The sequence below is a fragment of the Agelaius phoeniceus genome, chromosome 20 (assembly GCF_051311805.1).
Source record: "Agelaius phoeniceus isolate bAgePho1 chromosome 20, bAgePho1.hap1, whole genome shotgun sequence".
NCBI lineage: Eukaryota > Metazoa > Chordata > Aves > Passeriformes > Icteridae > Agelaius > Agelaius phoeniceus.
Window position 1 is genome coordinate 6361834 of NC_135284.1, and position 26624 is coordinate 6388457.

General features: G+C 55.2%; 1 protein-coding gene across 4 annotated transcripts; it reads right to left on the bottom strand.

The window, feature by feature from the left end:
• SH2B2 (SH2B adaptor protein 2) lies at positions 1 to 24786 on the bottom strand. Of its 4 annotated transcripts, none has more exons than XM_077188691.1 (10): positions 24695 to 24786; positions 23523 to 23652; positions 13721 to 14608; positions 11381 to 11482; positions 7367 to 7458; positions 5176 to 5270; positions 4817 to 4999; positions 4511 to 4704; positions 2939 to 3110; positions 1 to 2349 (listed from the first exon to the last, which is right to left on the bottom strand). In XM_077188691.1, the coding sequence occupies exons 3-10, from the start codon at positions 14579 to 14581 to the stop codon at positions 2033 to 2035; spliced, it is 2016 nt and encodes a 671-aa protein (XP_077044806.1). In that variant the 5' UTR covers positions 14582 to 14608; positions 23523 to 23652; positions 24695 to 24786; the 3' UTR covers positions 1 to 2032. The 4 variants fall into 4 exon arrangements, with proteins under 4 accessions (XP_077044806.1, XP_077044807.1, XP_077044808.1 ...); XM_077188692.1 differs by lacking the exon at positions 24695 to 24786 and adding an exon at positions 24475 to 24636; XM_077188693.1 differs by lacking the exon at positions 24695 to 24786 and having other exon boundaries at positions 23523 to 24101.
• Between the last annotated feature and the right edge of the window lie 1838 nt (positions 24787 to 26624).

Sequence of the window (26624 nt, forward strand, 5' to 3'; positions counted from 1 at the left end):
TTGTTTTTGCAAGTGATTTTATTTTAAAACCGGAACTCGAGTTCTCCATTTTTTTAACAAGTCCCCCCCCCCCCCCTTTCTTTTTTTAAATAAAATTAATTTATTCTACACAACAGTAAACTCTTCCAGACTCTTCCCTATTTACAAATTAACATTTTTTGCTTGCAGATCATCGCTTCTCCCTCATTTTCCTATCCTGTGACACAGAAAGTGAGAAACAAAGCCAAAATCTGAAGGTCTATAAGGCAGTGCTCCCATCCAGCCTTCTGGATCCCACCCTTGGGGCCTCAGGGCAGAACCAGAGTGATGATGTTTGTGTCAGATCTGGACATCTCCCCTCATCCACCATGTGTGTTAAACCCATCAATCCAGAGCATCCAGCCTCTCCCTGCTCCTCTGAGCTGTGCTGTAGCTGGGCTGAGGAAGGAGAAATACCCTCAACAGAGCAACCTGCTCCTGCTGCCCTCTGAAGGGAGGTGTGTTTGGGGAGAAGGTGGCATTTGCTGCAGGAATGGGATCCACCAGGATCATCTCACACATCCAAGGGCCAGAAAGGCAGCTCTCACATCACAGGAGGAGCCTTGGAGACACCTCCCCTCTCCTCCTGTGAGTCAAGCACTGGGGACATGCTTTGCTAGCTCAGGAAAGAAGGCACCTAATAAATAAAAATTTGGCCCAACCCAATTCCAGGCAAATTCAAGGGGGTTTTTTGAGGTTGTGGCTTGGCTTGTACCTCTTTGAACTAAGTGATAACTTCGAGCAGCAGGTGTCCTGGTGCTGGGTAACACAAGCTGTGTCAGCCAAACCAAGGGGGATGTGCAAACACTGTGTCTGCAAGCAAAGCTGCCCTTCTGAAGCATCTCCCAACTCCCATGAGGCACAAACCCTGGCCTGTAAAAAAACCATCCTCAGGGCTTCCCTGGACTGTTGGAAAAGAATCAATGTAGTGTTTTTATTGCTGGGAGCCCAGCCAGGCAGGAATACCTGCTTTTACCTGCAAAGCAAAGCTGTCCCTCACCTCTGGACACAGCCCCTGGTCTCTGCCTGACCCCCCAAAACATCCCAAATGACCAAAACTGATGTAAAGAGGAAGTGCTGTCATATTTCCCAAGGTTTGCCTTGAGCAATGGAAAATATTGCCCAGCTGTGGCAGAGAGCAGGCAGAAGGCTGATGCCCTTGTGGAGAGCTTAGGTTTTGAAAAATCAAGGAAGAAAGGGAGGATGAAAGGGTATCCAGGGATTCTCTGTTACTACAGCAAGGAGAGAAAGGAAACAAAGGGACAGAAAAAGCAGGACAGCAGGAAAACCCTTCCTTGAATGCAATTCATTAAGCTTTGAGCTTTGGACAAAAACCTTCTTCTGTCAGAGGGTAGGAAACACCTGCCCCAGAGGGAGCCCAAAAGCCAGCCCAGAAAAACCCTCAGGCCCTCTGAGTGCTCCATGTGTGTGGGAAGAGTTTCTGCATGGACATCTGACACACTTCCATGCTCATCCCAGCATGCCAGAGTCCCTTGGCAGCTGGTTTGCAGGGCACTGGTGCCAGAAGGATGTTGGCCATGCTGGGCTCTGGCCCCAGAGGGGACACGGTGCTTTGGCTGGAGGATGGAGCTTGTCACAGCTTCGGGTGCCATCCCACAATGGTCACACCCAGGAGGAGATGCAGGGAGCCCAGCTCAGCCCTGGGAAAGAAAGCTCTTGGTCCGGAGGGAAGGAGAAGAGGCTGCAAGCTCCAAAATGGCACTGACTCTGAATTTCAGCCTCCCACACCGCCAGCACTGCCCCAGCCGTGGGGCTGGCACCAGGTCCAGCAGGGACATTGCCCAGCACTGACACAGGGCATTGCCCAGCACTGCAACTGCTCAGGACTGACACAGCTCAGGACATTGCCCAGCACTGACACAGCTCCCACAAGCCCCAGGGAGTGAGGAGCACATCCCATCCCGGCTGGGTGGCTGGTGGTGCAGGAGGAGGTGGCGAGGCCGGTGCAGGGTGAGGGGCACGGCTGCCCCGCAGCCCCCCATGCACGGGGGGCTCAGTAGAAGGAGTACTGGTTTTCCACGGCCCGGGTGCGGCTCCGGGCGCTGTCAGCCTCGTGGTAGTCCTCGGCACCGGCGGCAGAGGGCTCCGGCCGGCGCTCGGCGCTGTCGCTGCGGCTCCGGGGGCCCAGGGCACCCTCCAGGCGGTGGTAGGGTGCGGGGACCGGGACAGCGGGGGCCACGGGCACCCCGCCCTCGGCGGGCGGCGGCACCGGCGGGCCCGGAGGGGCTGTGCTGCAGAAGTAGTGTGGAGGTGGCAGGTCGACCCGGCAGCCCGGGGGCTGTGACACCAGCGGTGGCGGGGGACCGGTGTCTGCAAAGGAAACAGGAGCTTGATCCCTCCTGTGCTGCCTGCGGGCTCGGCCCCCTCCCTCTTGGGTACCTTCCCACACCCCCTCTCCATCCCTGACCCTTTTCTTCTCCAGTTCTCCTTCCTGCTCTCTCCTGGCATAGCAGGATGCTCTGAGCCTGCAGACATCTCTGCTCCTGTCCTGCCCGAGCCAGGGCACTGTCACCCACTGCCAGGGACAGGGGTCACAGGGCACTGTCACCCACAGCCAGGGACAGGGGTCACAGGGCACTGTCACCCAGACTGGCACAGGGGTTACAGGGCACTGTCACCCACAGCCAGGGGTCACAGCCAGGGACAGGGGTCACATGGCACTGTCACCCAGACTGGCACAGGGGTCACAGGACACTGTCACCCAGACTGGCACAGGGGTCACACCAACACAGCCCTGCTGCTGCCTGGGCCTCAATGCCCACCCTCCAGTGGGTGACACCCACCCTGGCACACCTCCAGAGCCACACACATCAGCAGGGCACTGCTTTAAGGAGGGAATCCCATGGATCTGTCCCTTTTCAGGCACAATATCCCAGTCCCCACCCCGCCTGGCACCCACCTGGCTGCGGGCTCTGTGCCACCACGTAGCTGCGCAGGGTGATGTCGGCGGCGCCGCCCGACTCCAGCGGGATGGGGTGCGTGTGGAAGTGGCGCAGCATGTCAAAGATGGTCTGGAACCAGAGGTGCTGCACGTGGCACTGCCCGCTCTCGTTCAGCGACAGCCGCAGGTGCTGCAAGTGCAGGGGGTACGGGGTGAGCTGGGGGTGGGAGGGTGAGACTCACCCTTGCAATCTGCACCTCCATCAGCCAAGGGAGGTTTGCTCCAAATAGGGTTGTTGTGTTTACCCTGCTGCAGGGTGTTTCCTGTAAAACCTCACTTTTACCTCACTGAAGCCCCAGGAGGAGTTTGACCCCTCCTGGGGATGAACACCATAAAGAAACACACAGACAAGGGTGTCTGGGTATAACCAGGGGCAGCTGAAGCTCTGATTCTGGGGTCACAGACAGCCTGGGGAAGCCTCCAGCCCACCTGAACTACTTCTTGCAAGGTGACAAGAACAGGCAATCTCTGCTGGAAAAGGGACCCATCAAAAACCTGCTTGTGGTTGGTTTTTCATAGGGAATCTGTGTATTTCAGGATGTGGAACACACAAGGAGCGGGCAGGGGAACAGGCTACACTGAGCCCCCATGGGTATTTATCCATATGCTCACATGACAGGCACTGATCCAGTTGGGAAAGTGTAGAAGGGGCTGGCCAGGATGCAGAGGGGTCTTGGGGCACAAGGGCAGGTGGTCCTGAGGGAGGGGTGCAGCTCCCTGCAGAGCTGCTGCATTTGGGGTCACCCACAGAGCAAGAAGAAATCTGAGGTGCTGGGCAGGGCTGGCACTAACATGTTGGGGAAGATGAAACAGGAAAGCCTTATAAATATGATTGTCTGGCAAAAGATTTTGAGAATAGAGAAACTATAAGCGAGATTGAAATGAAAGCAAGCTTTGAGATCCCTTAGTTACTGAACAACTGGAAAACAATGGTGTGGCCAGCTGAATGTAATCCCCTTTTGATGAAACAATACCCTCTGCTTGCAGACAGGCCCAAGGGTCAGAGCAGACCCTACAGCTTGGCAGAAGGGGTCCAAAGAGGAGTTTTTAAAATGTTACACAGTATGGTAAGTTTTTTAAAGAGGAGTTTTAAAATGTTACACAGTATGGTAATGTAATGATTCTTACAGGCTGTATGTAAATGCTATAGGGTTTGTATCTTGTACTAGATTGGTTAGTGAGAATTAGAATATTCAACACAGAAGGATTTATTGTATTGTAACGGGAACTTCGCTCTCTTACCCTTTTACTCTCTTATGTTCTTACTCTCTTACCCTCTCATCCTCTCTGCCCCTCTCTTCTCTCAGGCCTGCTCTGAGCTGTGGCTGGCAGCTCCCAGCAGGGCCCTGCACCCAGGCCCTTTGCAATAAACCCCAAGTTCCTGACCTGGCTGCAGAGATCTCTCATCTCCGTCCATCCCCACCATCCTACCCCCGTCGCTCCTACACTAACATTCACAGAGAAGCAGAGGACAGGGAGGAGCAGAGGACAGGGAGGAGCAGAGGACAGGGAGGAGCAGAGGACACCCACCTTGGCTTTGCCCTGGAAGTTGAAGGTCAGCACGTACTCCCCCGGCCGTGTCTCGCTCTGCCGGATGACGAACAGGCCGTGGCTGCGGGTGCCCCCGAACAGCACCAGCTGGGCTGCCTTGATCCGGGACAGAGTCCCGTGGAACCAGGGGAAGTCAGACAGGTTGATCTCAGCCTCGGCCTCGCTGTCCTCCCCTGCCCACAGGGACAGCAGGTTTTTAGGGAGCACCTGAACATCACCCCCCCTCCTCCTCTCCCTCTGCGCACCCTCCAGAGTGAGATGGGTGCTGATCCTGCATGCCAGTACCTGTGAGGTGCCCACCAGCGGAGGGGGAGGACTCCAGAGTCTGCAGGAAGTTCTCCAGTGGGACGTGAGTGAGGAGCTCCCCCAGGGAGTCCCTGCCCCGGCCTGGGGGCACAGGGACAGAGGTGGCCATGGCAGCGTTGTGAGAGCTGGGCAGGGCACATCTGTCTGGTGGCCTGGGTACCTCTGGAAGGGAGATTGCAGAGGGATGAGTGCATGGCTTAGCATCACTGGGCAAAGCTGGGGGCCGTCCTGCTCTGCAGGCAACTGTGCTGGATTCTCCTGGAATTCTCCAGGAGACACCTGAGGGCTAGCTTATGGCTCTGAGGGAGTCCCAGACTTTCCCAGATGTAGTTCCTTACCATCATTCAGGAACTCGCAGCTGGACGAGGTTGTCCTGCCTGGCAGACAGGGTCCCTGTGCACAGGACACCAGCTCAATGTCATCCCCACTGTCCCTGGAGGAGAGCACAGAGACACACACATGTGGCACCTCCACTCACTGGCATGGAATGGGGATTACACCAAACAAAATTCCAGTGTGATCCAAGAGCACATCCTATTGCCCCTGAATTACTCCCAAGGGGTTGCCACTGCACCAACAGCATTGAGAGACAGAGCAGCCACCAAACATGACTTTTTGGGAGTGAGAAACCAGCGTGGGAAGGATGAAACCCTTGAAAGCCCACACTGCACAGGTCATGCTGGTCAGTTCCAGCTGCAGGATTTTGCTGCAGGATTTTGTGGGTTTGGAAGGAAAGCTGTTACCTTGACTCTCAGCTTTGCACCCACACACCTTCCCACCCGAGGGCGCTTTCACTCTCACCCTCTGCAAAGGGAATTACCCACCCACAGGAATTACATCCCTACAAGACATAAACCACTAAGTCAGGAGGCCTGGAGCAAGGCAGCAAGCGGGAATAGAGCCAGGGAGCCACTCAGAACATCCCTGTTGCCAGCCCTCCCCGTGCACTTCAGCACCCTTCTTGCACAAGCATCCAACTTGCTCCACATCCTATTTTTATCCCAGCCACCAGCAAGAGCCCAGAGCTGCCCACAGCACTCGGCAGCTCTTGCTTCACACGGGCCACGTGGGCACAGGCAGCAGGGGAAGATGCTGAATTATTTAGTGGCCAGCGAGTGAATCAGCCATTGGGAGTCATTCAGCTGCAGCCAGTTAAAAACAAGAAGGGAGGAAGGAAACCAAAACCAACAGAACTCTGCAGAAAAGCCGTGGCTGGGCGCTCAGGCAGCGGCTCCAGCACGCAGCCCTTGGCAGGAGCATCGGGAGCTGATTGAGAATTCGCTCTTGGCGCCCGGCGTGTGTGGCGGTGTATTAAACAGCTCATTATTATTTGCTCTGCAGTTCATTATTATTTGCTTTACAGTCACGTCCGGGGGCCAGAGCGGGCTGGTGCTGGGTGCTAAGCAAACAGAGAGGCCTGGGAGGCTGCCAGGGCCAGAGCCAGGGCCAGGGGCAGGCATGGGGACATCGGCAGCTCCTGCGGTGCAGCACAGCCATGGTGCTCAGCTCCAGCTGGGAAACCAGCACTGAAACATGGACTGAGGGGAAAAAAGGCCTTTTCCCAGCTTTGGTTCAGCAGCCCAGCCTCAGCAGTGCTTCTTCAGTAACAGAATCAGAATGGTTTGGGTTGGAAGGGAATTTAAAGCTCATCTTGTTCCATACCCCGCCATGGGCAGGGACACCTTCCACCAGCCCAGGTTGCTCCAAGACCACTCCAGCCTGGCCCTGGGTGCTTCCAGGGATGGGGTAGCCACAGCTGCTCTGGGCAATCCATGCCAATGAATTACAGATTTCTGAAAACAGCAAAAGGAGCAAAGACCTGGAGTGCACCAGTGCATCCTCCACAGTGACCAAGTGCCTCTCGCTAGCAGGAGGGGCCAAAGGCAGCCTGGAGGGAGCAGGAGCCTCTCCAAGCCTCTGTTCCACATTTGAGTGATGTTTTCATTGCTACAAGCATGAGCACCTGGATTTTCCAAAACTGTGCCAAGAAAGGCAGTGCCAGGGTTTCCCCAAGGCTGGGGCTGTCTGAGCCAGCTGAAGGGCAGCAGCACCAGGCACACAAACCTCCCTGACACAGCTTGCTGCATGTGCTGGTGAAACAGCAGATGAGAAGTTTTGGCTGAGTTATGACTCCAATGACAACACTGATGCCACTGTGATAGAAATACAAACAAATCAATTCAATCAGCAGAATCTTAAATATATCATGGATGATAAGCTGGAAAAAACCATGGAAAATAGCTCAAATATGGTATAAAAGATTCAGAAGCAGATTCCTGCTTTGAGGCTGTGTTTCCAGGTCACTTGCCTCTGCCAGGCTGAGGGGACATGGGGCAGAGAAGGGTGAACAAGTGGCCAGTGCTCTGCATCCCTGGCAGACACAGGCTGCTAACTCTGCCTCCAGACCTCTGCTGCTGTGAGCTGGGCACTTCCTGTGACAACCCAAGCGGCAAAAATTGCATCTGGGTAAGAGCCCGTGCTCAGGCACCAGAGCTCAGCCCCACAGAGCCCCTCCCCAGCAATCCTTACCCAGGGTCGATGCAGTCCTGGATATCAGCCACCCATGAGTGCTTCTGCAGGGAGTCAATGGTCTCCAGGATGTACTCAGCCCCATTCTCCACCTGCAGGCCATGTGGGATGGAGTCAGCTGTGCCAGGCTGCTGCCCCCCACCCCGAGGCAAAACACACCCCAGAGCCCAGCCAGAACCCCTGAACAGCACCTCAGCTCAGCAGGACAGGATTGGTGTCCATCCCAGCATAGGGGTGACCCAGAGGATCAGTGTCCCACCCCATCCCAGCATAGGGGTGACCCAGGGGATCAGTGTCCCACCCCATCCCAGCACAGGGGTGACAAGGAGTGACCCAGAGGATCAGTGTCCCACCCCATCCCAGCACAGGGGTGACCCAGAGGATCAGTGTCCCACCCCACCCCAGCATAGGGGTGACAAAGGATGACCCAGAGGATCAGTGTCCCACCCCATCCCAGCACAGGGGTGACCCAGGGGATCAGTGTCCCACCCCACCCCAGCACAGGGGTGCCAAAGGGTGACTCAGAAAGATGCATCCAAGATGACCCCTGACCAAATCTAGGGCTCAGAGGAAAACCCCACTGCACCATATCAGCAAATACAAGTTTTTTACAAGGTTTTTACAGCCTCCATGGAAAAAACGCACCTGGCTGGCAGCATTAGGGTACGTGGCACTATGCCCAAGCACAGACAGCATCCCTCACTCCTGGGGCACCTCTGTGTCCCCCCAAAACTACCTCTGCACAGGTATAGCAGAAGCCACACTGCTCTCTGCACCACAACCCTGTCAGACCCCAGGAGTTTTAAGCCTCTCCTCCATTATCTTTTCTGCCTGCTGGTCCATGAGGCTTCTGACTTCTGATTGCAACAGAGTGGGAGAGAAACCCCCTTTCACAGGGAAAAAATAATAAATAACAATTTAGGACACAAAAGAGTCTCCAAACTGTCCAGCCCAAAGAAGCTGTGCCATTCTGGGGCCAGGCAGAACCAGAAGCTCCACATCAGTGGACTCAGATGCCATGGGATGCTTTGTGCCTCTGGCAGGTTTCCCTGCATCCCTCATGGAGCCTTAAACATTGTGTTCCCGAGGTGGCAGAGCAGCCCTGACTCTGGGAGAGTGTCACATTGCCAGCTGAGACACCCTCCAAGCAAATTCAATTAATCACAAACAACTGAATCACCATCCTGAAAATAAGCAGGGAGGGCAGGGAACAGAGCTCTGGCTGGGGCTGAGCAGTGACCTGGACCCTGTCCCCAGCAGAGGTGGAGGGGAGTAGCAAAGATCCCCCTCCCCAGTTTCTTTAACTTCAGAAAGGATCTTCTCTGGCTTTTTGAGGGCAAGGCATGAAGCTGACGTGGGAGATGGGGCTGCTCACTCATGCAGAGCATGACAGCAAGCAAAGCACGTGCAGGGCTTGGGTATTTTGCAAGCACCTGCTTGTGCAATGGAAAAAACTGCATGTGCTTGGTGTCTGATGGGCTCTGGGGACACACTGGCTGCTCATTTTTAGGCAATCTGGCAGGAACTATTTCAGTGTGGCCTCCCCAAACAAGGCAAGGGCTTTTCCAGCCATAGTAACATCCCTAAATGAGGCAGGGGCTTTTCCACCCATCAAAACCTGTGTGTTGTGTGTGAAGGTTGAGATTGGGCTCCACATCACACAGAAAGGGAAACCACAGCACCCAGCTTGCCCACCTAACCTGCACCCCAGCACTGAGGGTGCTTCACCCTCTCTGCAAGTCCAGCCAGCAAAGGGGGAATGGGGGAGCAAAAAGATGTCCCAGCAAGAAGGAGCCAGGCAGAACATGAACCACAATTAGTGGATGTGAGAAAAGAGGAGCAGCATCCTGTGCCAGCAGCTGGGAGGGGAGAGCAAAGCCTGTCTGGGTGGGTCCATGCTGTGCTTGCTGGCTCTGCTCACTCAAAGGATCAATTGTGATCAATTCCCCCATGGCAGGGTGAGAGCCAGGACAGGGCAGGAGCAGGAGGTACCTGGTAAAGCAGGTATTTTCCAGCTGGCAGGGTTTGGAGCATTCCAAAGTGCATTAAAGGAATGGCTGGAGCAGTCACCAAGCTGTTAGCAGTGGGAATGGAGAGAGCATGTCTGGCTTCAGAAGATGGGAACAGGGCAAGTGCAGAATTTTTCTCCAGTAGCCAGAGAAACCAACCCTCACAGGCACCCAGGAGGCATCCCAGAGCTGAAATCCCCAGAAGGGATCTGTCAGGACCAAGCCCATCTGCTCATGCTTGTGACAGCTCCAGGGATAGGGAGAAGCAGTGGCACATCCTGGGTATTGAACACGCTTTGGACAATGATGTGACACATTTGAGGTGGGGCTTGTAAGGGCATCTAGAAAATGTGACAAGAACATGATGAGCCATGTTCCAAGAGCAGAGATTGGTGGCTGATGGGGTGTCAATGGCCAGTGGTCAAAGCTGAGGGATGTGCTCCTTCCCATCAAAGGCTCTCTGTGCCTGCTCCTCAGTGATGAGCACAAAAGGATGCGAGGATACCTCATCAATTCATGGATGACATCACACTGAAAATGTGTTGGAGGACCAGGCAAGAATTCAAATGAACTTGTCAAAGCTGAAGTGGAAGAAGAAGCTGAAACCAGCCTCCAGCTCAAGGACAGGGTGAGCCCTGGGCTCAGAGCGATCGCTGTGGGTGTGCGGGCTGGGGAACCACAGCCTGGGAGCAGTTCTGCAGAAACCATCCCAGTTACACCAGCCCACAGGCTGCATGTGAGTCAACATCATCATCATCATGGCGTGAGGAAAGCACTGCATCAGCTTGGGCTGGACAGAGAGGAAGAAGAAAGGAGAAGCAATCCTTCCCATCTGCTCTGGGCCATGGCTCCATGTACACTTTGGGGCATTACATCTGTGGAGCCTGCAAGGAAAGCAAGGAGGACCTTGGGCTGGTCAGTCTGGAAAATAGGAGACACTTGAGGTTGGCCTTGGGGCACAGAAAACAACAGCTGAATGAGCCTCTGTGCCCATGGTGGACACTGACCACTGCTGAGGCTGAACAGCAGGAAGTCCTTGGAGAAGGGAAGGTGCCAGGAGAAGTTCTGTGACCTTGAAAAGGAGCAGGATTTGATGGAAAGAAATTTCTCCTGGGAATGTGTGCAGGGGCCACGTGGATTTCAAGGCTTGGGAGCTTTCGCAAAGCCAGGCTCAATTTCCCCCCTCTTTTCCTTTCATAGTTTTCTAAGCTTTCAAGCAGGTTCATTCAGCTGGGAGGCCTGGCCCCTCTTTTCTGCTTTACCACACACTCTGGGGGAGAAGCATCAGGGAGAGAGGTGTTTGTTTAGAAAAGGTAGAAGACAAAAATGCTCAAAATCTAGTGGTCCATCACTGTCATGGTGTCCATGCAAAAGTCAGCCCTGATCTGCCATGACAGGCTGTTGTCTTCCAGCAGAGCAGGAGGCAGCATTCAGCTAATTAATTGCATGATATGGAAAATTCTGAAGAAAGAGACTTTCACTCTCTGCTCATGCCCCTAGACTCATGTGTGGTTGATCCCCAGGGTCTCATTTGCCCCACAGAGCTGCTCCCATAGAATCACTAAGGCTGGAAAAGACCTCCAAGGCCATCAAGTCCAACCTTTGACCAGATGCCACCTCATCAACCAGACCACAGCACTAAGGGCTATCACACTGTCAATGAAACAGCCACCACACGTCACTGATCTGGCTCAGCAGCAGCCACAAAACCACAAGCAGCTGCACCAAGGAGCATTTTCCCTTGCAGGTTGTCTCAGGTCACTGATTTAACCCATCTCCTGGTGACACAGAGAAGCCAAACCCCCCCATGGTGAAAGCCAAACAGCTTGATCCCAAAACACCCTGGTGTCAGCTGCAGCAGGCAGGGATCCTCTGGGGAGCATTTGTGCTGTTGGCATCTCAGCTCTGAAAGCCAAGATAATGATCCCTTTGGGGTCTGAGCCTCCTGCAGTGCAGGGTTCAGGTGCAGAGGGGGTTCCTGTAGGGATCCACACCCTGCTCTCACCTTTAGGACAAAGGTGTTGTCTTTGTCAGGCATCTCCAGGGGCATGGTGGTGCGCACCTCGATGATGGCCGACAGTGGGATGCTCACCTTGGGTTTGGAAGCCTGAGAAAAGGAAAAAAAAATAGCAAAGAAAACAAATGAAAAGAAATCAATGAATTAAAAAAAAAAAAAAAAGTCACTCAATTGAATCAAACTGTCCCTGGGGACAATGCAGCAGGGCTCTCAGAGGCAAGATCAGCTCAGCCTGTGTGGTTATTACAGAGGGGGAATAAACAGCATTGATTTCCCTCCCGTGCCTGATAACTCTGTGCTCTGTGAATTAAACCAAGAGGAGGCCCAGTGGAAGACAGGGAGGTGCTTTTAACTGCCAAACCACCCTTCTTGCTCCAGCGCAGGCTGATGTGCCAGCTCTGCCAACACCACTTAATTTCTCTCCATTTTCCACCCTCTCCCGATGGAGAGAGCTGTGCTATCTGATGGGGGATGCTTCCCATGCAGAAAGCAGCCCTGTTTCTCCAGCACAGGAGCAGCATTTCAACTGAGCAGCTACAACACAGCAGCCTCAGCCATGCAGGGAATTTTAATTACATTAAAATCAAGAAAAATGAATTTCCCCCAGGGCCCCTGGCACCCGCCGGAGCCTCGGTGGGGAGGCAAGACCCGGTACCTCCCACTCCAAGTGTTTGCTGAGCAACAAATTCCCCAGATATTTGTTTTAATTATAACAAATTCCCACAAAGGAGCTTGTGGAGCTCCTCTCCAGGGCTGGTCCCCTCCAGGGCTCTGGGATTTGGAGCACTGCAGCTGCAGGAAGCAGAGATGAGATTTAGTCACCAAGACCTGCGCCTGGTGCCGTGGATGCAGAGGGTGGGATGAGGCCAGCAAGGAGCTCCAGGCTGCAAGTTACCAATAACGGGCTCAGTTCCCATTTTTATTGGGAAATAAAAATAAATAAATCCAAGACAGAACAGAAACTGCTTTTTCCCTTTCAGGATGTTTCGTTTCTGCCAGCCCCAGAGCCCCAGTGCTGCCTGCAGACACGTCTCAGCCGTGCAAGGCTCTGCCCATCCCTGGGGAATTTTTCCATCTCGGTGTTTGCACAGGAGAAGGTCAGAAAGGAAGCAGCAGCTGCTTCGAAAGGAAAGGAAACAAGGTGATAATTCACCCCTGAGCCAGAGAAGGGTCTTAGAATCACAGGATGGTTTGGGTTGGAAGGGACCTTGAAGATCATCTCATTCCAACCCCCTCCTCTCCAGGAGGGTTCTTCCCTTTAAAGGTTTACAGACATGGCCATAGTTTTTGTAGGGTCTATGTAAAAACAAAGCTGTGGGCTGCTGAAGCAAAAAGCAGTTTTCTTCCAGCTGTGCCAGACTGGTGCCACTTTTACATTTGCCAGATGGAAAGCAAGATGGGATGAGAGGAGAAAGCTGTAAACCAAAGTGGGGTGTGATTATAACAGAAGAGCAGACAATGTTCATAAAAGTTGCCATAAAATAATTTCAAAATTGATTTTTAGAGGCAAATCAAGATACACTAAAAAAGGAATCCCTCTATGAGCTCTCTCTTAAATGTTTTAAGAGCAGCAGTTGTTCCATTTTAACCCAAGTTTATTTTCTCTTTGGTGCAGCTGACACACCAGGCTTCATCAGATCCTCCATCCACAGAATGGGTTTAAAGGAATCCTTTTCCACCCCCTGCCATGGGCAAGGACATCTTCCACTAGCCCAGGTTGCTCCAAGCCCCATCCAACCTTGCCTTGGGCACTTCCAGGGATAGGGCAGCCACAGCTTCTCTGGGTGTACCAGGGTCTCATCACCCTCACAGGGAAGAATTTCTCCCCAATGTCCCACCTATCTCGACTCTCTTTCAATTTAAAGCCATTCCCCCCTGCCCTGTCACTCTCTCCAGTTCTCCCACAGGCTCCCTAGTGGGCACCATGGACATTGGGGTTGTTTCCTTCCAGCCAGACCCCATTCCTGGGTTGGGGAAGTTCCCAGTCCAGTCCAGAGCAATGCCCACCATCCTTACCCATGCTGAGCTGCTCTCCATAGAAATGCATTTGAGTTCAAACTCCTGTTTTATATTTTCTCAGAAGGTGAGAGGCACAGACCAACACCAAGAGTGCAAGGTTCATTTTGGCCTGCAGGTTGGATGGGTTTCAAGCACATTTTCCAATCCATTTGCACCTCAGCCACACAGCACCAGATCTCCCTCTGGACCACAGCTGGATTTCAGCCCAGCTCAGCAGTGGAAACAAAAAAAAAAACAACCCCAAAAGCAAAGCCCAAGAACTGCTTGAATTCCTCATAAAAACAACAGTGGACAAAAGCCAGGGCTTACCTTTGGAGGGACATAAAACTCCAGGAGGAACCTCTCCCCTTCCACCTTCACCGCTTTGCGGAGCAGGAGGCGGCACTTCTGCCACTGCGAGCTGCCCACACAGTTCGTGTCATCGGCCACCATGTAGCGCAGTGTCCCCTCCCTCTGGATGTCCACCAGCTCCACCTTGGACGAGGGCACCTTGGACAGGCGCAGCTTGTGCGTCCATTTCTCCCGAGGGTCCCCAGGCTCCTTGCCCCCGGCCGGCCACGGCTCCCTCTCGGCCCTGCGCCCGCCCAGGGCGGCCTCGGCGCCCGGCTCCGGAGAGGATTTGCGGTGCCACATCTCCTTCATGCCATCCACCACGCACAGGCTCATGTTCCTCAGGGAGAAACCTTTCTTAAACTTGGGCTTGGCAGCAGCGTGGATGGAGACATCCTCCGAGCTGCGGGACTGCCCGTAGGAGGAGACCTTGTGAGCCTGCACCTGCTGGGCTGGGGTCAGGTAGCGGCTGGCACCCAGCGGGGCGTCCATGCTGTCCAGAGACTCCGTGGACGTCTCCTCCTTCCTCGGGGTGACCTCCCGCCCGTAGGGCACGTGGCAGTTCTGCAGCCCCACGAAGGGCACGATGTTGTACTTGGTGGGCGAGTCAGACACGAACACCCTGCTGACCTCCAGGCTGAAGATGTCCAGGAAGTTGGCGGTGAAATGGTGGGAGAAGGAGGTCTCTGCCCCGGGGGTGTCGTAGTGGGGGTTCTCCTTCAGGAACTGGCAGAACTTCTGGGCGAAGTCCACGGCGGCTGCCTGGGCGTGCAGCTTGCAGAACTCCCTCCAGTCGGGGAGCGGGGAGGAGGGCTCCTGGCACAGGGCATCGCCGTTCATGGCTGCCCCATTCCACCTGCCGGCGGGCTGCAGGCGAGGACACGGCCTGAGTGAGGCATGGACACGGACACAGACAGTGCCCCAAAAACAGGGACATGGATATCCCACCCTGTCCCTCAGAAACAGAGACATGGATATCCCATCCTGTCCCCCAAAAACAGAGACATGGACAACCCACTCTGTCTTACCTCAAATGGGGACATGGACAATGACAACCCACCCTGCACCCCCAAACAAGGGCATGGACATGGACAACAACCCTGACACTCAAAATGGAGGTCACCCCTTGATGCCAGAGCTGATCTGCAGCTCCAGTGCAAAGGAAAATGCTGTGGGAAAGTGTCTGTGTGTTGCTCTCTCTCCACCTCATCCACTAGGAAAAAATCTTGGCCCTAGCAGCAGCCATAAATTGTACTTATTTTACAATTATGACCATGCAAAAGCATTATTGATTTCTCATGAAACCGCTAAGGAGTCCCCGAGCGGAGGAGCCCAGGGGCGTTTGCCTGCAGGATTCCTCTCACTCTGTGTCTGCCTGGGCATGGCACAGCTCTCCATAGGGGGAGGGAGCATTGGGAGTCCTGGAAGTATCCACCCAGGGCAGCACCCTCCCCTCTGCACCCCACGGCTGGTCCTTCTCTTTCTCTCCAATCTCTATTTCAGCTCTCATCCTTTGCCACATCAATTTTGGGATTTTGCTCTCCCTGCTGAGCATCAGCTGACAGAGAACCCAGGACAGGTCCTCAGCAGAGGCCCATGAGTAGGTAGGGTGCAGGGGGAAAAGGAACAGAAGCCAGACCCAGGAGCACACCAGAAGTTGACAGGAGCTGCAGAGCAGACCTGTGAGCCCCTGGGGAGAAGCATCACTTTGCCCAACCTCCACACTGGTCCTTCTCCCAGTGGCTGTGACTGGCAGGGCCTGTGTACAGTCCAGCTTGGTGCTCATATTGCACTTCCCAAATCTCTACCTGATGCTGGGCAGCATGAACAGCCTCCCCTGGGGAACCCCAGCAGTGACTGAGTGACTGCATCTCAAAAATCACCTCTCAGTGCCAAAACTGCTCATGGCTGCTGGTGGGCCTTGGCTGGGGCACTGCTGAGCCCATGACCCCAAACATCTGGTCCCTGTGTCCAGACACCCTCCTTCCTCCACTCCAAGGGCAGCAGTTTGGCAAATCCACCTCAGCTGCTCAAACACTGGGTGCCTGTGGCTGCTCTGCTCCAGGGGGAGGGATTGTGCCTGTGGGATCCATTTCTGGAAGGCCAGGACAGTTCCCCTGGGTTTTGCTGCTCTCCATTCACAGAGCAACTCTTTCCCTGGGTTTTGCTGCTCTCCATTCACAGAGCAGCTCTTTCCCTGGGTTTTGCTGCTCTCCATTCACAGAGCAGCCCTTTTGCTGGTGAGGGATTACTCCTGCTAATAAATCACGCGCCGGATCCCGCCAGCAGCTTACAGGGCCAGTAATTAATTACTGCTCTGATGAACAGCACCAGCCATGGATCAGGGCGGGCACTGGGGACTGGCATAACCCACTCCTTATCCTCCAGACCCCAGCCATGTCAGTGCCCAGAACCCAGGCAGGGCTGAGCCCTGCAGGCTGGGATTCAGAGCAGCAGCTGTAGCCAGGAGCTGGTTGCCATATTCCCAGCACATCCCTAAGGAGATGAGCTCTCTGGGAGCACCTCCATCCCAGGAAGGGGCTCTCAACTCCCCCCAAACACTGAGAAACCCACACAGGCAACAAAATCCCACCAGAAACATGATACATGTGGCATTTCCTCAAGGATGCTTCACAGAGCCCTGGCTGTGCCAAGGAGGCACTGAGGACAGGCTACACATGGGCCTGTACTGGCTCCTCACATCCCACAACACAGCAGAGCTCCAGCTCCTGCAGAAATCCCTGGCAAAGCTCTCCCCAGCATCACAGGGATTTCCTGGAGACCTGAGCAGGGAACCATGCCAGCTGGGAAAAAACCCATCCCTGCAGTTTAGGAGCAGCCTCTGAATTTCCCCAAGAGACATCAGCAAAGCAGCAGAAAACGCAAAGCTGTTTGTTACCCGCCCAGCAAATGAAATTCCTAATTATCCATCCATCACCAAGCAGAGGATTTAAAGACTCTGCCCTTTGAATTGAAAATTCACAACCCCAGCTCTGCCATGGCCCAGGAGCTGCCCTGGCACCAAGCCATGGGCCAGGAGTATTTGGGCTCAGGGAGAAAACAGAGATGAAAAGCAATCTCCTGCTGCCAATCCAAGCAGTCACAGCCAGAGCAAGGGAAAGGGTGCAAAGGGAAAAGAGCAGAAAGGGGCTTGTGGGGGAAAGAGAAAGCCCCTTGGTGAGGGGTTTATTTGCATCTGCCCAAGGGCTCTTCTGGTTTCCCTCCCATGAATTCGGGGGAAAACCCATCTCCCCATCCCTCCCTCCAGGAGGGACTGGTGCTCAGGGCCTGCCTGTTTGAAACCAAGGGATGGCAAGCTAACAGACTCCAAGGGGTTAAGGGGAAAAACAAGAAGGAGGAAAAAAAAAGGCACTTCAAAAAAGATAAAGCCCCAAACAAAAAGCCTCAAGGAGATCCAGGGATGGCAGCCGGGCTCCGGCTCAGAGACGCGCACGCAGAGGCATCACAGCATCTTCCTTTCATCTGCATGGGGATGACAGACTTTAAAAGGCCAATTTATAAAAATGAAGCCTAGAGGAGAGACATCTGGCAGGTCTGAGGAGGCGGTGGCAGGGATTACTAACCCTGTGTCACATATCCAGGATATCCAACCCTCCCTGCCCAGAGCACAGCCAGGAGCCCCCAGCACAGGCTGGGACTCAGTGGGGTGGTTTAAGGGCAGACCCTGGGACTGCAGAGCCATCCCCGCCCTTGATTCACCTGATTTCTGCAGGAAGCAGGCTCCCAATTATCTGTGTAGATTTACCTTTAATCTGGATGCCTGCACTCCCCTCCATACCAACAGCTCTGCCCCACTTCTTGAAATAACTTATCATGCCACAGACAGCATCCCCGGGCAGAGCGGTGGAAGCGGAGACCAAAATAAGCTCAGAATGAAAATAAGCAGCAAATCTGCAATTGCTTTTTGGGAAGGGCCATCCCCTGCCAGCCCAGCTTCCTGAGGCCTGCAGCATACTCCAGGCACCTTTCTAAAGAGCCAGATCCCATGGAAGTACCCTCAGCCCACTCCAGAAGTGGCTCAGGGGCCACAGCCTTGAGTCCTTGAGTCCCTGGCCTGGGTGACACAAGAGAACAGAAAATATATAAAATGGGGTGGTTTGTTGTCATGAAGAAGTCATGGAGTGGCAACCACAGCATCAGGCTGGTGACAGGCTCCTAAACCCACCTGCACAAGTCCCCAAACTCTTCCCAGGGCAGAGCTGTGCCTGCTGCCTCTGTCATTTGGGAAACTGAGTCAAAACTTAAGAAAACAAAAATAAAGAACTTCTGGGGCTTGCCAAGTGGAAACCCAGGCTGGGATGATAGGTGAGAGCCAGCTGCTGGCAGTGATTTGGGACACCTCTCCCACCAAGGTGTGCTGAGGCATCCCCTGCTCCGGAGAGGGGGGGACACACAGAATACTCTGGAAGTGGAAGCAAAGCTACTGACCTCAAGAAGAAATGAAATTTAAACTGTCAGCAGAAGCGCAGGAGACCATAAAAAAACAACTCCCCGGTGAAGCAGGAGTCAGGGAGCAACAACAAAGCCACTGGGATTTGCTGAACCAGAGGCGTGGGGAGGAACCAGCATCTAATGAGGTGTTAATAACCCGAATGCGCCACACCGGTCATGGGATGGCCAGCACAGCCTGCCCAGCACGGCTGGCTCTGATGGCTTTATTTAAGGAAACAACCCTAATAAAGAGATGTTTCCCTTCCGCCCAGCACAGCGCAGCCAGGCTGGGACAAAGTGATCCGAAACTGAGAGGGGGAAAAAGCACTGTGTGCTGGAGGCTGTGAGCAGCAAACTGAACCCCTCCATCCCTCCCTCCACCTCCAAGCTGAATCCCTCCATCCATCCATCCCTCCAGCTGTGCAGGGAAACCGCCAGAGAGCGACGGGAAAGGAAAAGGCAGCGCAGGAGGCAAAGGAGATGCCAGCCCAGCCCCGGCTGTCCTGCTCCTACAGGGCTGCTCGGTTTCCAGCAAGATCGATGCCACTCAAAGCCCCAGCTGGCCATGGCGATCCCGCGGGAATGACATGAGGAAACCCAGGCACCTGCTCCCCCAGAAAAGCGCCTGACCTAAGCGTGCCATGCCAGAGGAGATCCCCGAGTCACGAGCAGGTCGCAGAGCAAGGCGATACCCCCGGCCCCCCCAGGGGATGCTGCTGGCAGCGGCTCCTGACACACGGGCAGCTCCCGGGGGAGCCTGGAGCCCGCCTGCACAAAGCCCAGGCACTGCCTGCCCCGGGCACACGGGACAACGAGGGCCATTTCTTGCCCGTTTGCTCTTTTGAAGACGTGTCCCATCAGCATCTCCACCCCAAAACCTTGTCCTGGGGAAGGAGACAGTGGGGCAGAGCGAGCAGGCTCAGCCTGATGGCAGGATATCACACAGAGCTGTGAGAACACCCTTATGTGCAAGAGGAGGAAAGGGTCATTTCTTGCTCATTTTCTCTTTTGAAGGATGTTGTTGTCCCATCAGCACCTCCACCCCAAAACCTCGTCCTGGCCACCCAGCACTACTGAGTGCTTTGGGGCATCCTTTGTGAGAGCTGGGCTGGCCAGTGGGGACCCCTCACTGGGCAGCAGAAAAAGGCACAAGGAGCCTTTTCACTCCAGAAAAATCTTTTTTCTGGGGTGAGGGATGAGGGATGCTAGGAGCTGATCTCCCCCCATTCTGCTGCTGAGACCTGAAGCCTGTGACCAAGTGACCTCCTCCCTTTGTCACCTCGAGGACCCTTCCCAGCCCTCGAGACCCACCAGAGCTTTAATGGCATGCAGAGGCTGAGCTGAAGAAGAGAAAACCATAAGGGACAAAAGCAGAAATCACCTGCCCTGTGCCTTTCACTCCCCCCAGACCCCTGACCACAGCCCTGGCGTGGGAGAAGCTGATTTCCCTCCATCCTCCTCAGTACTCCATGCACTATTTATACTATTGTGATCTTAAATCAGACTGCCTGTCTGAACCAGACAGAAATGGAAACATTCCTTGTTCCTCTCATTTACTGGCCATCCCACTAAAATATTAATTGAACAGCATTTTGGCCTTAAATTTTATAGTCAAGCCACCTGCCTTGAACCAATCCCTCAGCAGGAGCATGCTTTAACTCCCTGCCCAGATGCACTTCAGGGTCCACCTGTCACCTGCAGCTTAGAAAAGATCTTTCTGGAGTGAAAAGGCTCCTTGTGCCTTTTTCTGCTGCCTAGTGAGGGGTTCTCACTGGCCAGGCCAGCTCTCACAAAGGATGCCCCAAAGCACTCAGTAGTGCTGGGTGGCCAGGATGAGGTTTTGGGGTGGAGGTGCTGATGGGACAACATCTTCAAAAGAGAAAATGGGCAAGAAATGACCCTTCCCTCCTCTTGCACATAAGGGTGTCCCCACAGCTCTGTGTGATATCCTGATTCAAGCCCCACAGGAACCAATGCTCCTGCAAATGAGCAGATGGGCCCATGAGAGCACCCAGTAAAATCTGAGATTTTCTCTATCTCTCACTACTCTGACCATGCCACAGGGTTGTTCCTCTCCCTCCCCTCCAAAATCCCCCGCAGTGGATGTCGCACTTCCTGTGCTGACAGCTGCTGGAAAATAAAGACAAGTTCATAGATAAGATCCACTGGATCTTAGATAATCTTTTCTCTGGGTAATTCCATCCAGCTTGCAGGGAGCCACTCTGCCACAGGACTGGAGCATCACCCAAGCCACCCAACCTGCTGGTGTTGTGGGACATGGGGGACACCTCAGCCATGGGGACAGGGTCCCCAGGGTGCAGTGACAATGATCAGCAAAGCTTTGGTGCATCATAAATGCAGCTTGGGGCTTGGAGGCTGTGTCTGGGAATAAAGCAGAGACACCCCCTCAATGGCCCAAAGGAAAAGCTATTGGAAAAACAAAATAAATGAAAATCCCAGAGCTTTGGGTGAAGGAGGTCAGAGGCTGTTGTCCATTCCCCCTCATTGGGTGCCACCTCACGTGCCTGTCTCCAGCCAGAGAGCTTCCCACAGAAAACCACCCAGTCCAAAGTCTATTTTTAACCACCACAATAGCAGAGCCTCCCCCGAGGAGCAGCAGAAGCCCTGTCCCCAACCAAGCAATCTCACATTTCCCTTGCTAAGCCTCGATTTCCTTCCGCCCCTCAGCCCACAACAAAACCCTTCTCCTCCTCCTCCTCTTGCCTTCCCATCCTCAGAAAACTATTTGCACATCCATCCATGCCCCTCCAGGCTGGTGTGCTGTGGGTGCAGAGTGTCCTGCACACCTGTTACACATTAACCACTGACCTGGCACCTGTGGGCAGACCCTTCCTGCACTCAGGAATGCCAAGCAGCAGCAGCTTCATCTGCTCAGCCCCCTCCCCTGGATGCACCCCAAACTCTGGGGGTTTAAAGAAAAAGCCCTGCAACATCGACCCAGCTGCACTTTCCAAAGCAAGTGCAAACTCTTTAAAAGAGATTACTCTTGCCCTGGGGATTGCTGTGCCAAGGAGGAGCTCTTTGGGGGTTTTTTGGGGAGAGAGCTGAGTGGGTGCTCAACAAAGCAAATCCTGATGGATACAGCACAGTCATCACTGGGGATTCCCCACCATTAGGTCAGAGAAACCCCTAAGATTGTTTTTCAATTACAGCACATAATAAACATGAGATAAAGTTACACAGTTCTGTAGGAAATTTTCTTATTATGTTTTTTTTTTATGTTGCAGATCTAATTCCCCACACGCATCACTGTCTCATACCCGCCTGCAAACAGCCTTAAACTGCTGCCTAATGGTATCTGAGCTGGGGAAATTCAATTCTACCCAGCGCCTCACCCAGGACTGCTACAATCACTGCTAATTGCTTAAGTGGTGTATTAAGCAAAATAAAAATTCCAGTGGGCTTTGAACCCCCCCCCTCCTCAACCAGATGATGCCAAAACACCCTGTTACAGCTGCCAACCCTGGCTGGAGAGCCAACCTCAAATATCCCTTTTCTTTTCCCTGTGCAGGGATGCTCCTGGGCAGGCAGAGCTTCGTACCCAGCATGGCCATGGCCACAGCAGAGGGATCCACAGGCTGTGTCTGACTTTGCCATCCCTCTTGCCAGGGTTGTGGGTGCCATTGCAGCCCCTCTCCTACCCCAGGGTCCAAATGCTGCCAGGACCCAGTGAACAGGGCACAAACATCTGCCCAGTGGGACCCTGGGGTGGATGCACACTGGGTCCTCTCCTGTCCCCCCACCTGTGGGTGTGGATGGATGTGGAGCTCCTGTCAAGTCTCGTCCCAAATCCAAACCTTGCACAAGACCAAGCAGATTCTCCAAGCCCTTCTGGTTTTCCCTTTAGCAAAAATCAGGTGTGGGATGTAGTTTTAGGCATGTTCTCTCCTCCTCTCCACCATGATGGAGCCAGCTGGGATTGAATTTCTGGGAGCAGGGTCCCCAGGTTCCCTCTGCCTGCACAAGGATGTGGATCACTGAGCCAGGGAGAGGTCTCCAACCCTATCCCAGCACCTCACTGGCATCCACAGGCAGGGAAAGCAGCTGAGGTCAAGTGAGGGCAGCCTCAGGCAGAAGGGGAATGATGCAGGAACCTCATGGCTGGAAGGACTGCCCTGGGGCATCCCAGCCAGCCTGAGTCAGCAGGGCCAGCAGATGTGCAACCATCATCAGATGTGCAACCATCATCTGGTTTCTCTGCTTCTGTTAGGAAGAAGAGGAGGAAGAGGAAAGGCATCAGCCAGCAACATCCTCATCCTGAGGAGATGGGTGTTCTGCCTCCAAGGAGGAAGGACAAGAGGAGGCTGGACAAGACCACACTGCCATGAGGGTGCTCACAGTCCAGGAGAAGAGGGGAGAGACGTCAGATCAGCCAGAAGAGGTGGCCCTGCAGTCAAGCAGCCACTGCAGCCCTGAACCAGCTGAGGAACGAGGGGATTTTAACCCCAAAGCCTTGACCAGGCAGGGCTGACTCACCCTCCTCAATGGCACAGGGCTCTGGGCACTGAGCTGGCTGAGACACCAGGCAGGGCTGGCAAACCTGGGTGCTCCCCAAGCTGGAGCAGAGAGGATTATGCAGCTTTTTTAAGGAAACACTCAGTGGTTGATACAGTGATGGTGAGACACTGGGAAATACCACAGAAGGACACAGAGAGAAGGTCCAAGGGCACTTGCCATCCCATCTGAGCAGATCTCCTGGCAGCACACACCCACCTGTCTGTACAAATGTGCCCTCCCCAGGGAAGGGGGGCTGAGCACATTTCAGGACAGTCTGTGTTGGTTTAGGAGGATAATTCCTATTTAGAAAGGCATCCCCAGAAATCCATGGTCCTTCTCCACTCTCCCAACAAACCAAACCAAAAATCCTCATGGAGGGGAGCTCTGAGTAATCATAGAATTGTTTAGTTTGGAAAAGACATGCAAGATCACCCAGTCCAACCATTCCCCAGCACTGCCCAGGCCACCTCTAACCCATGTCCCCTAGTGCCACATCCACACCTTTGCTAAATCCTCCAGGGATGGTGACTCCACCAATGCCCTGGGCAGCCTGACAACCCTTTCAGCAGAGATTTTTCCTAATATCCAACTAAACCTCCCCTGGCACAACTTGAGGCCATTTCCTCTTGTCTAGTCAGCTGTACCTGGCTACAGTTTCCTTTCAGGCAGTTGTAGAAAGAGAGAAGTTCCCCCCTGAGCCTCCTTTTCTGCGGGCTGAGCTCCCCCAGCTGCTCCTCATCCACTCAAAGCCACAGGAGCAGGGCCTGTGAGGGGTTTGGGGCAGGGTGCTGGGGGGACAGGGAGGTTTTACCTCCTTTCCCGTTCCAGTTCACAAGATCCCCGAAGCACCGGCAGCGTGGCTCCTGCAGGTCAAACGCATAACTCCAACCGATCAATTTCCACACTGGAAGGAAGTACCAGACAGACTGGGAGGGAGGGACCTGAAAGGCAAAGGTTTAGGCTGTCAATCCCTGGAGCCACAGCAAAATCCCCAGGCACATCTCACCTCCCCCAAGCCACAGTCCAGCAGGGCTCCGGCCTGACTTCACCAAAAGCAGAAAGAAGCAGAAGGGCCGGGCAGAAAGTCCCCGAAGCCTCCCAGGGGCCTTCCCGCGGTGCTGCCCAGGCTCGGCAGGGCAGGGCTGGCCGGAGGCAGCAGCTGCCCCTCGCTGGCCCGGGGGCCCCGCGGCGATGCAGGGCTGAGCCCTCGGGGGAGCCCCTGCACCCCTCACGGAACGCCAGGCAGACAATACCGACCGAAAATAAGGGAGCACCCGTGCGGGGGGCTGCGCGTTGTGTGTGCCCCCCTTCGGGTCTGCCACCCCCAAACCCCGGGGGAAACCAACCCATGGCTGCAGCCCCGGGGGAAACCGCCATCCCCAGAGCAGCCCCCATTCCCGGAGCAGCCCCTGGGGCCGGGGGAGTCCAAACCAAGGCAGCAGCCCCGCTCCTCCGGAGCAGCCCCCAGGGCGGAGAGCAGCCCCCATCCCCGGAGCAGCCCAAACCAAGGCAGCAGCCCCGCTCCCCCTGAGCAGCCCCCAGGGCCGGGAGCAGCCCCCATCCCCGGAGCAGCCCAAACCAAGGCTGCAGCCCCGCTCCCCCTGAGCAGCCCCCAGGGCCGGGGGAACCCAAGCCAAGGCAGCAGCCCCATCCCCGGAGCAGCCCCAGCCAAGGCAGCAGCCCCCGCTCCCCCCCGGGCCGAGCCGGCTCTGCCCCATCACCGCCCCCCGCCCCCGCGGGCCCGGGGCCGCCCCGATGCTCACCGGGGAGCGGGGCTGGCCCGGCCCCGCCGTGCGAGGGGAGGGGGCGGCTCGGGGACCCTCCCGAACGCACCGCGCCGCAGCGGCGGGGGGCGGGAGCCTCCCCCGGCTGGGGGAGCCGCTGCTGAACGGGGGAGCGGGGGGGAAGAGCCGCCAATAAATCCCCGCCTAAATCCCCGCCCGCCGCTGCGGTGCCGGTGCCGGTACCGGAGGATGCGCTCACCCGGCCCCGCTCGCTGCTCGGTTCGCGGCGCGGCTCGGCTCGGCTCGGCTCGGCTCCGGCCGGCCCGGCCGCCCCCCGCCCCGCCGGCAGCGCCGCCCCCCGCACCGCCCCCGCCGCCTTAAAGGGCCCCGCCCGGCCCCGCCGCCCCCGCCCGGCGCTCTGCGAGGGGCCCCGGGGACACCGAGCCACCCCCGCGCAGCCATGGGACCCCGGGGACACCGAGCCACCCCCGCCCAGCACGGGCTGGCCTGGGGCCGTGCCTGCGAGAGCGCCCCGGATAGCGCGGGGCACCCCAAATCCTCAGGAAAAGCCCCTAATCCTCGGACGGGCTCCCCAACCCTCCTGGGAGCGCTGCAAATCTTTGGGCAGCACCCTAAATATTCAAGGTGCCAAGTGTTCGGGTCCCCGAGATCCTCGAGATGCACAAATGGTGGCAGGGCTCCCCCGTGCTCTGAAGAGAGGCTGCAGCCTTTGCTCACTGCTCACCTCATCTATCACCCAGCATTTGTCCTTGCAGCGCCCAGGGGAGGGCATTGGGGTGATCCCCCCACACCCGCATTCCCAGGGGGTGAGACTGGAGTGGCTCCAGGGGGAGTTTTGGGGTCTGGACCCACTGCCCACCTTTGTCATCCTGCTGATGCATTTTGGGCACATCCCAGAGCACTTTCCCTGCCAGGGGATTCAGGACAGACTGAACCCCAGGACAGGGTGGGTCAGGATGACCAAGCCCCAGGACAGGGGAACTGAAGCCCAGAGAGGTTTAAGGGATGGATTTGGGGGTCACAGTGCCTCTGGGACCCTGCACAGCCCCCCAGCCTCCCCATGGCGTGTCCATGCATGGATAGGGATGAGTCACCATTAAAAAAAAAAAAAAAAAAAGGGAAAAAAAGGATTTGCAGGAGGAACAAATCCCTTTTACTTCTGTGAAGCACCTGTAGGATTAAGACAATGCTGGTTATATAAGAGGTGGAGAAGGGTGGATTTCAGCATTATTGTTATTATTAATATTTATTTATTATGCTTCCTCACCGTCCCACCATCCTGACAGGTGTATTCTGGCGAGATTTGGGGAGAGGCTGGTTTGGGGGAGAAGAAGCAGATTTGTTGTAGGGCTGGTGCAGAGTGATGCATCATTTGCTTTTTCTTCCCCCAGAGCAGCAGGGGCCAAAGTAGACAGTGCAAAAGCACTGCTGAGGAGGCACAACTGGGACAGGGATGGTTGATTTTCTCCGTTATGGCTCATTTGTGATGATTTTGGGTGGATTCTCTCCCTCCTGCTTCTGGCTGGTCACATTTTCAAGGCCAGGTTGGGCAGGGCTGGGAGCAATCAGGTCTGGTAGAAGGTTCCCTGCCCAGCAGGGGCTGGAATGAGATGAGCTTTAAGTTTCCTTCCAACCCAAACCATGAAACGTTTCTGCCATTCTGTGATTCCCTTCCCAGGGGCATTTTGGGGGTGAATGGAGGCTCACAGAGAGGCTGGATCCCTCTGCTGAGTGCAGGTGACCCTGGGCCACCCACCTTCACCCACCTCCCACAGCAGCTGGCAACGTGCTTCCACTCCCCCCCCTTCCCCTGCCTCCTCCTCTGAAAAGCCTCTCTCCCATTCATATCCATTTTTAAAGAAAACACACAATCAATAGTCTCTCAGGCTGGAATTTCATTAAGGTTTTCATTGCACTCGCTATCGATTGGCAGCAGGGCTGGGAGCTGCACGGGGCTGATGCTGAGCCCTGCCTGCTCTGGGACCCCCCAGACCATCCTAAAGGGACAGGGCAGTGCAGAGGGTCTGGCTGCTCCCATGCAGGGGGCAGAAAGCCCAGCATCCCAGATTTTACTGCATTTTACCATCACTCACAGCAAAACCAGGAGCCCGGGGAAGGGCTGGGATGCTGGGGTTTCTTTTATGAACCTAAACAAAGGCTTTGGTTCA

Excerpts from the sequence above, each read along its gene's own strand:
- SH2B2 (XM_077188691.1), bottom strand. The coding sequence starts at position 14,581 with ATGAACGGCGATGCCCTGTGCCAGGAGCCCTCCTCCCCGCTCCCCGAC. Across the intron at positions 11,483-13,720 it reads AGTTTTATGTCCCTCCAAAG|GCTTCCAAACCCAAGGTGAG; the intron begins GTAAGCCCTGGC and ends TCCTTTTCTCAG. Across the intron at positions 5,000-5,175 it reads CTGCGAGTTCCTGAATGATG|AGGTACCCAGGCCACCAGAC; the intron begins GTAAGGAACTAC and ends TCTCCCTTCCAG.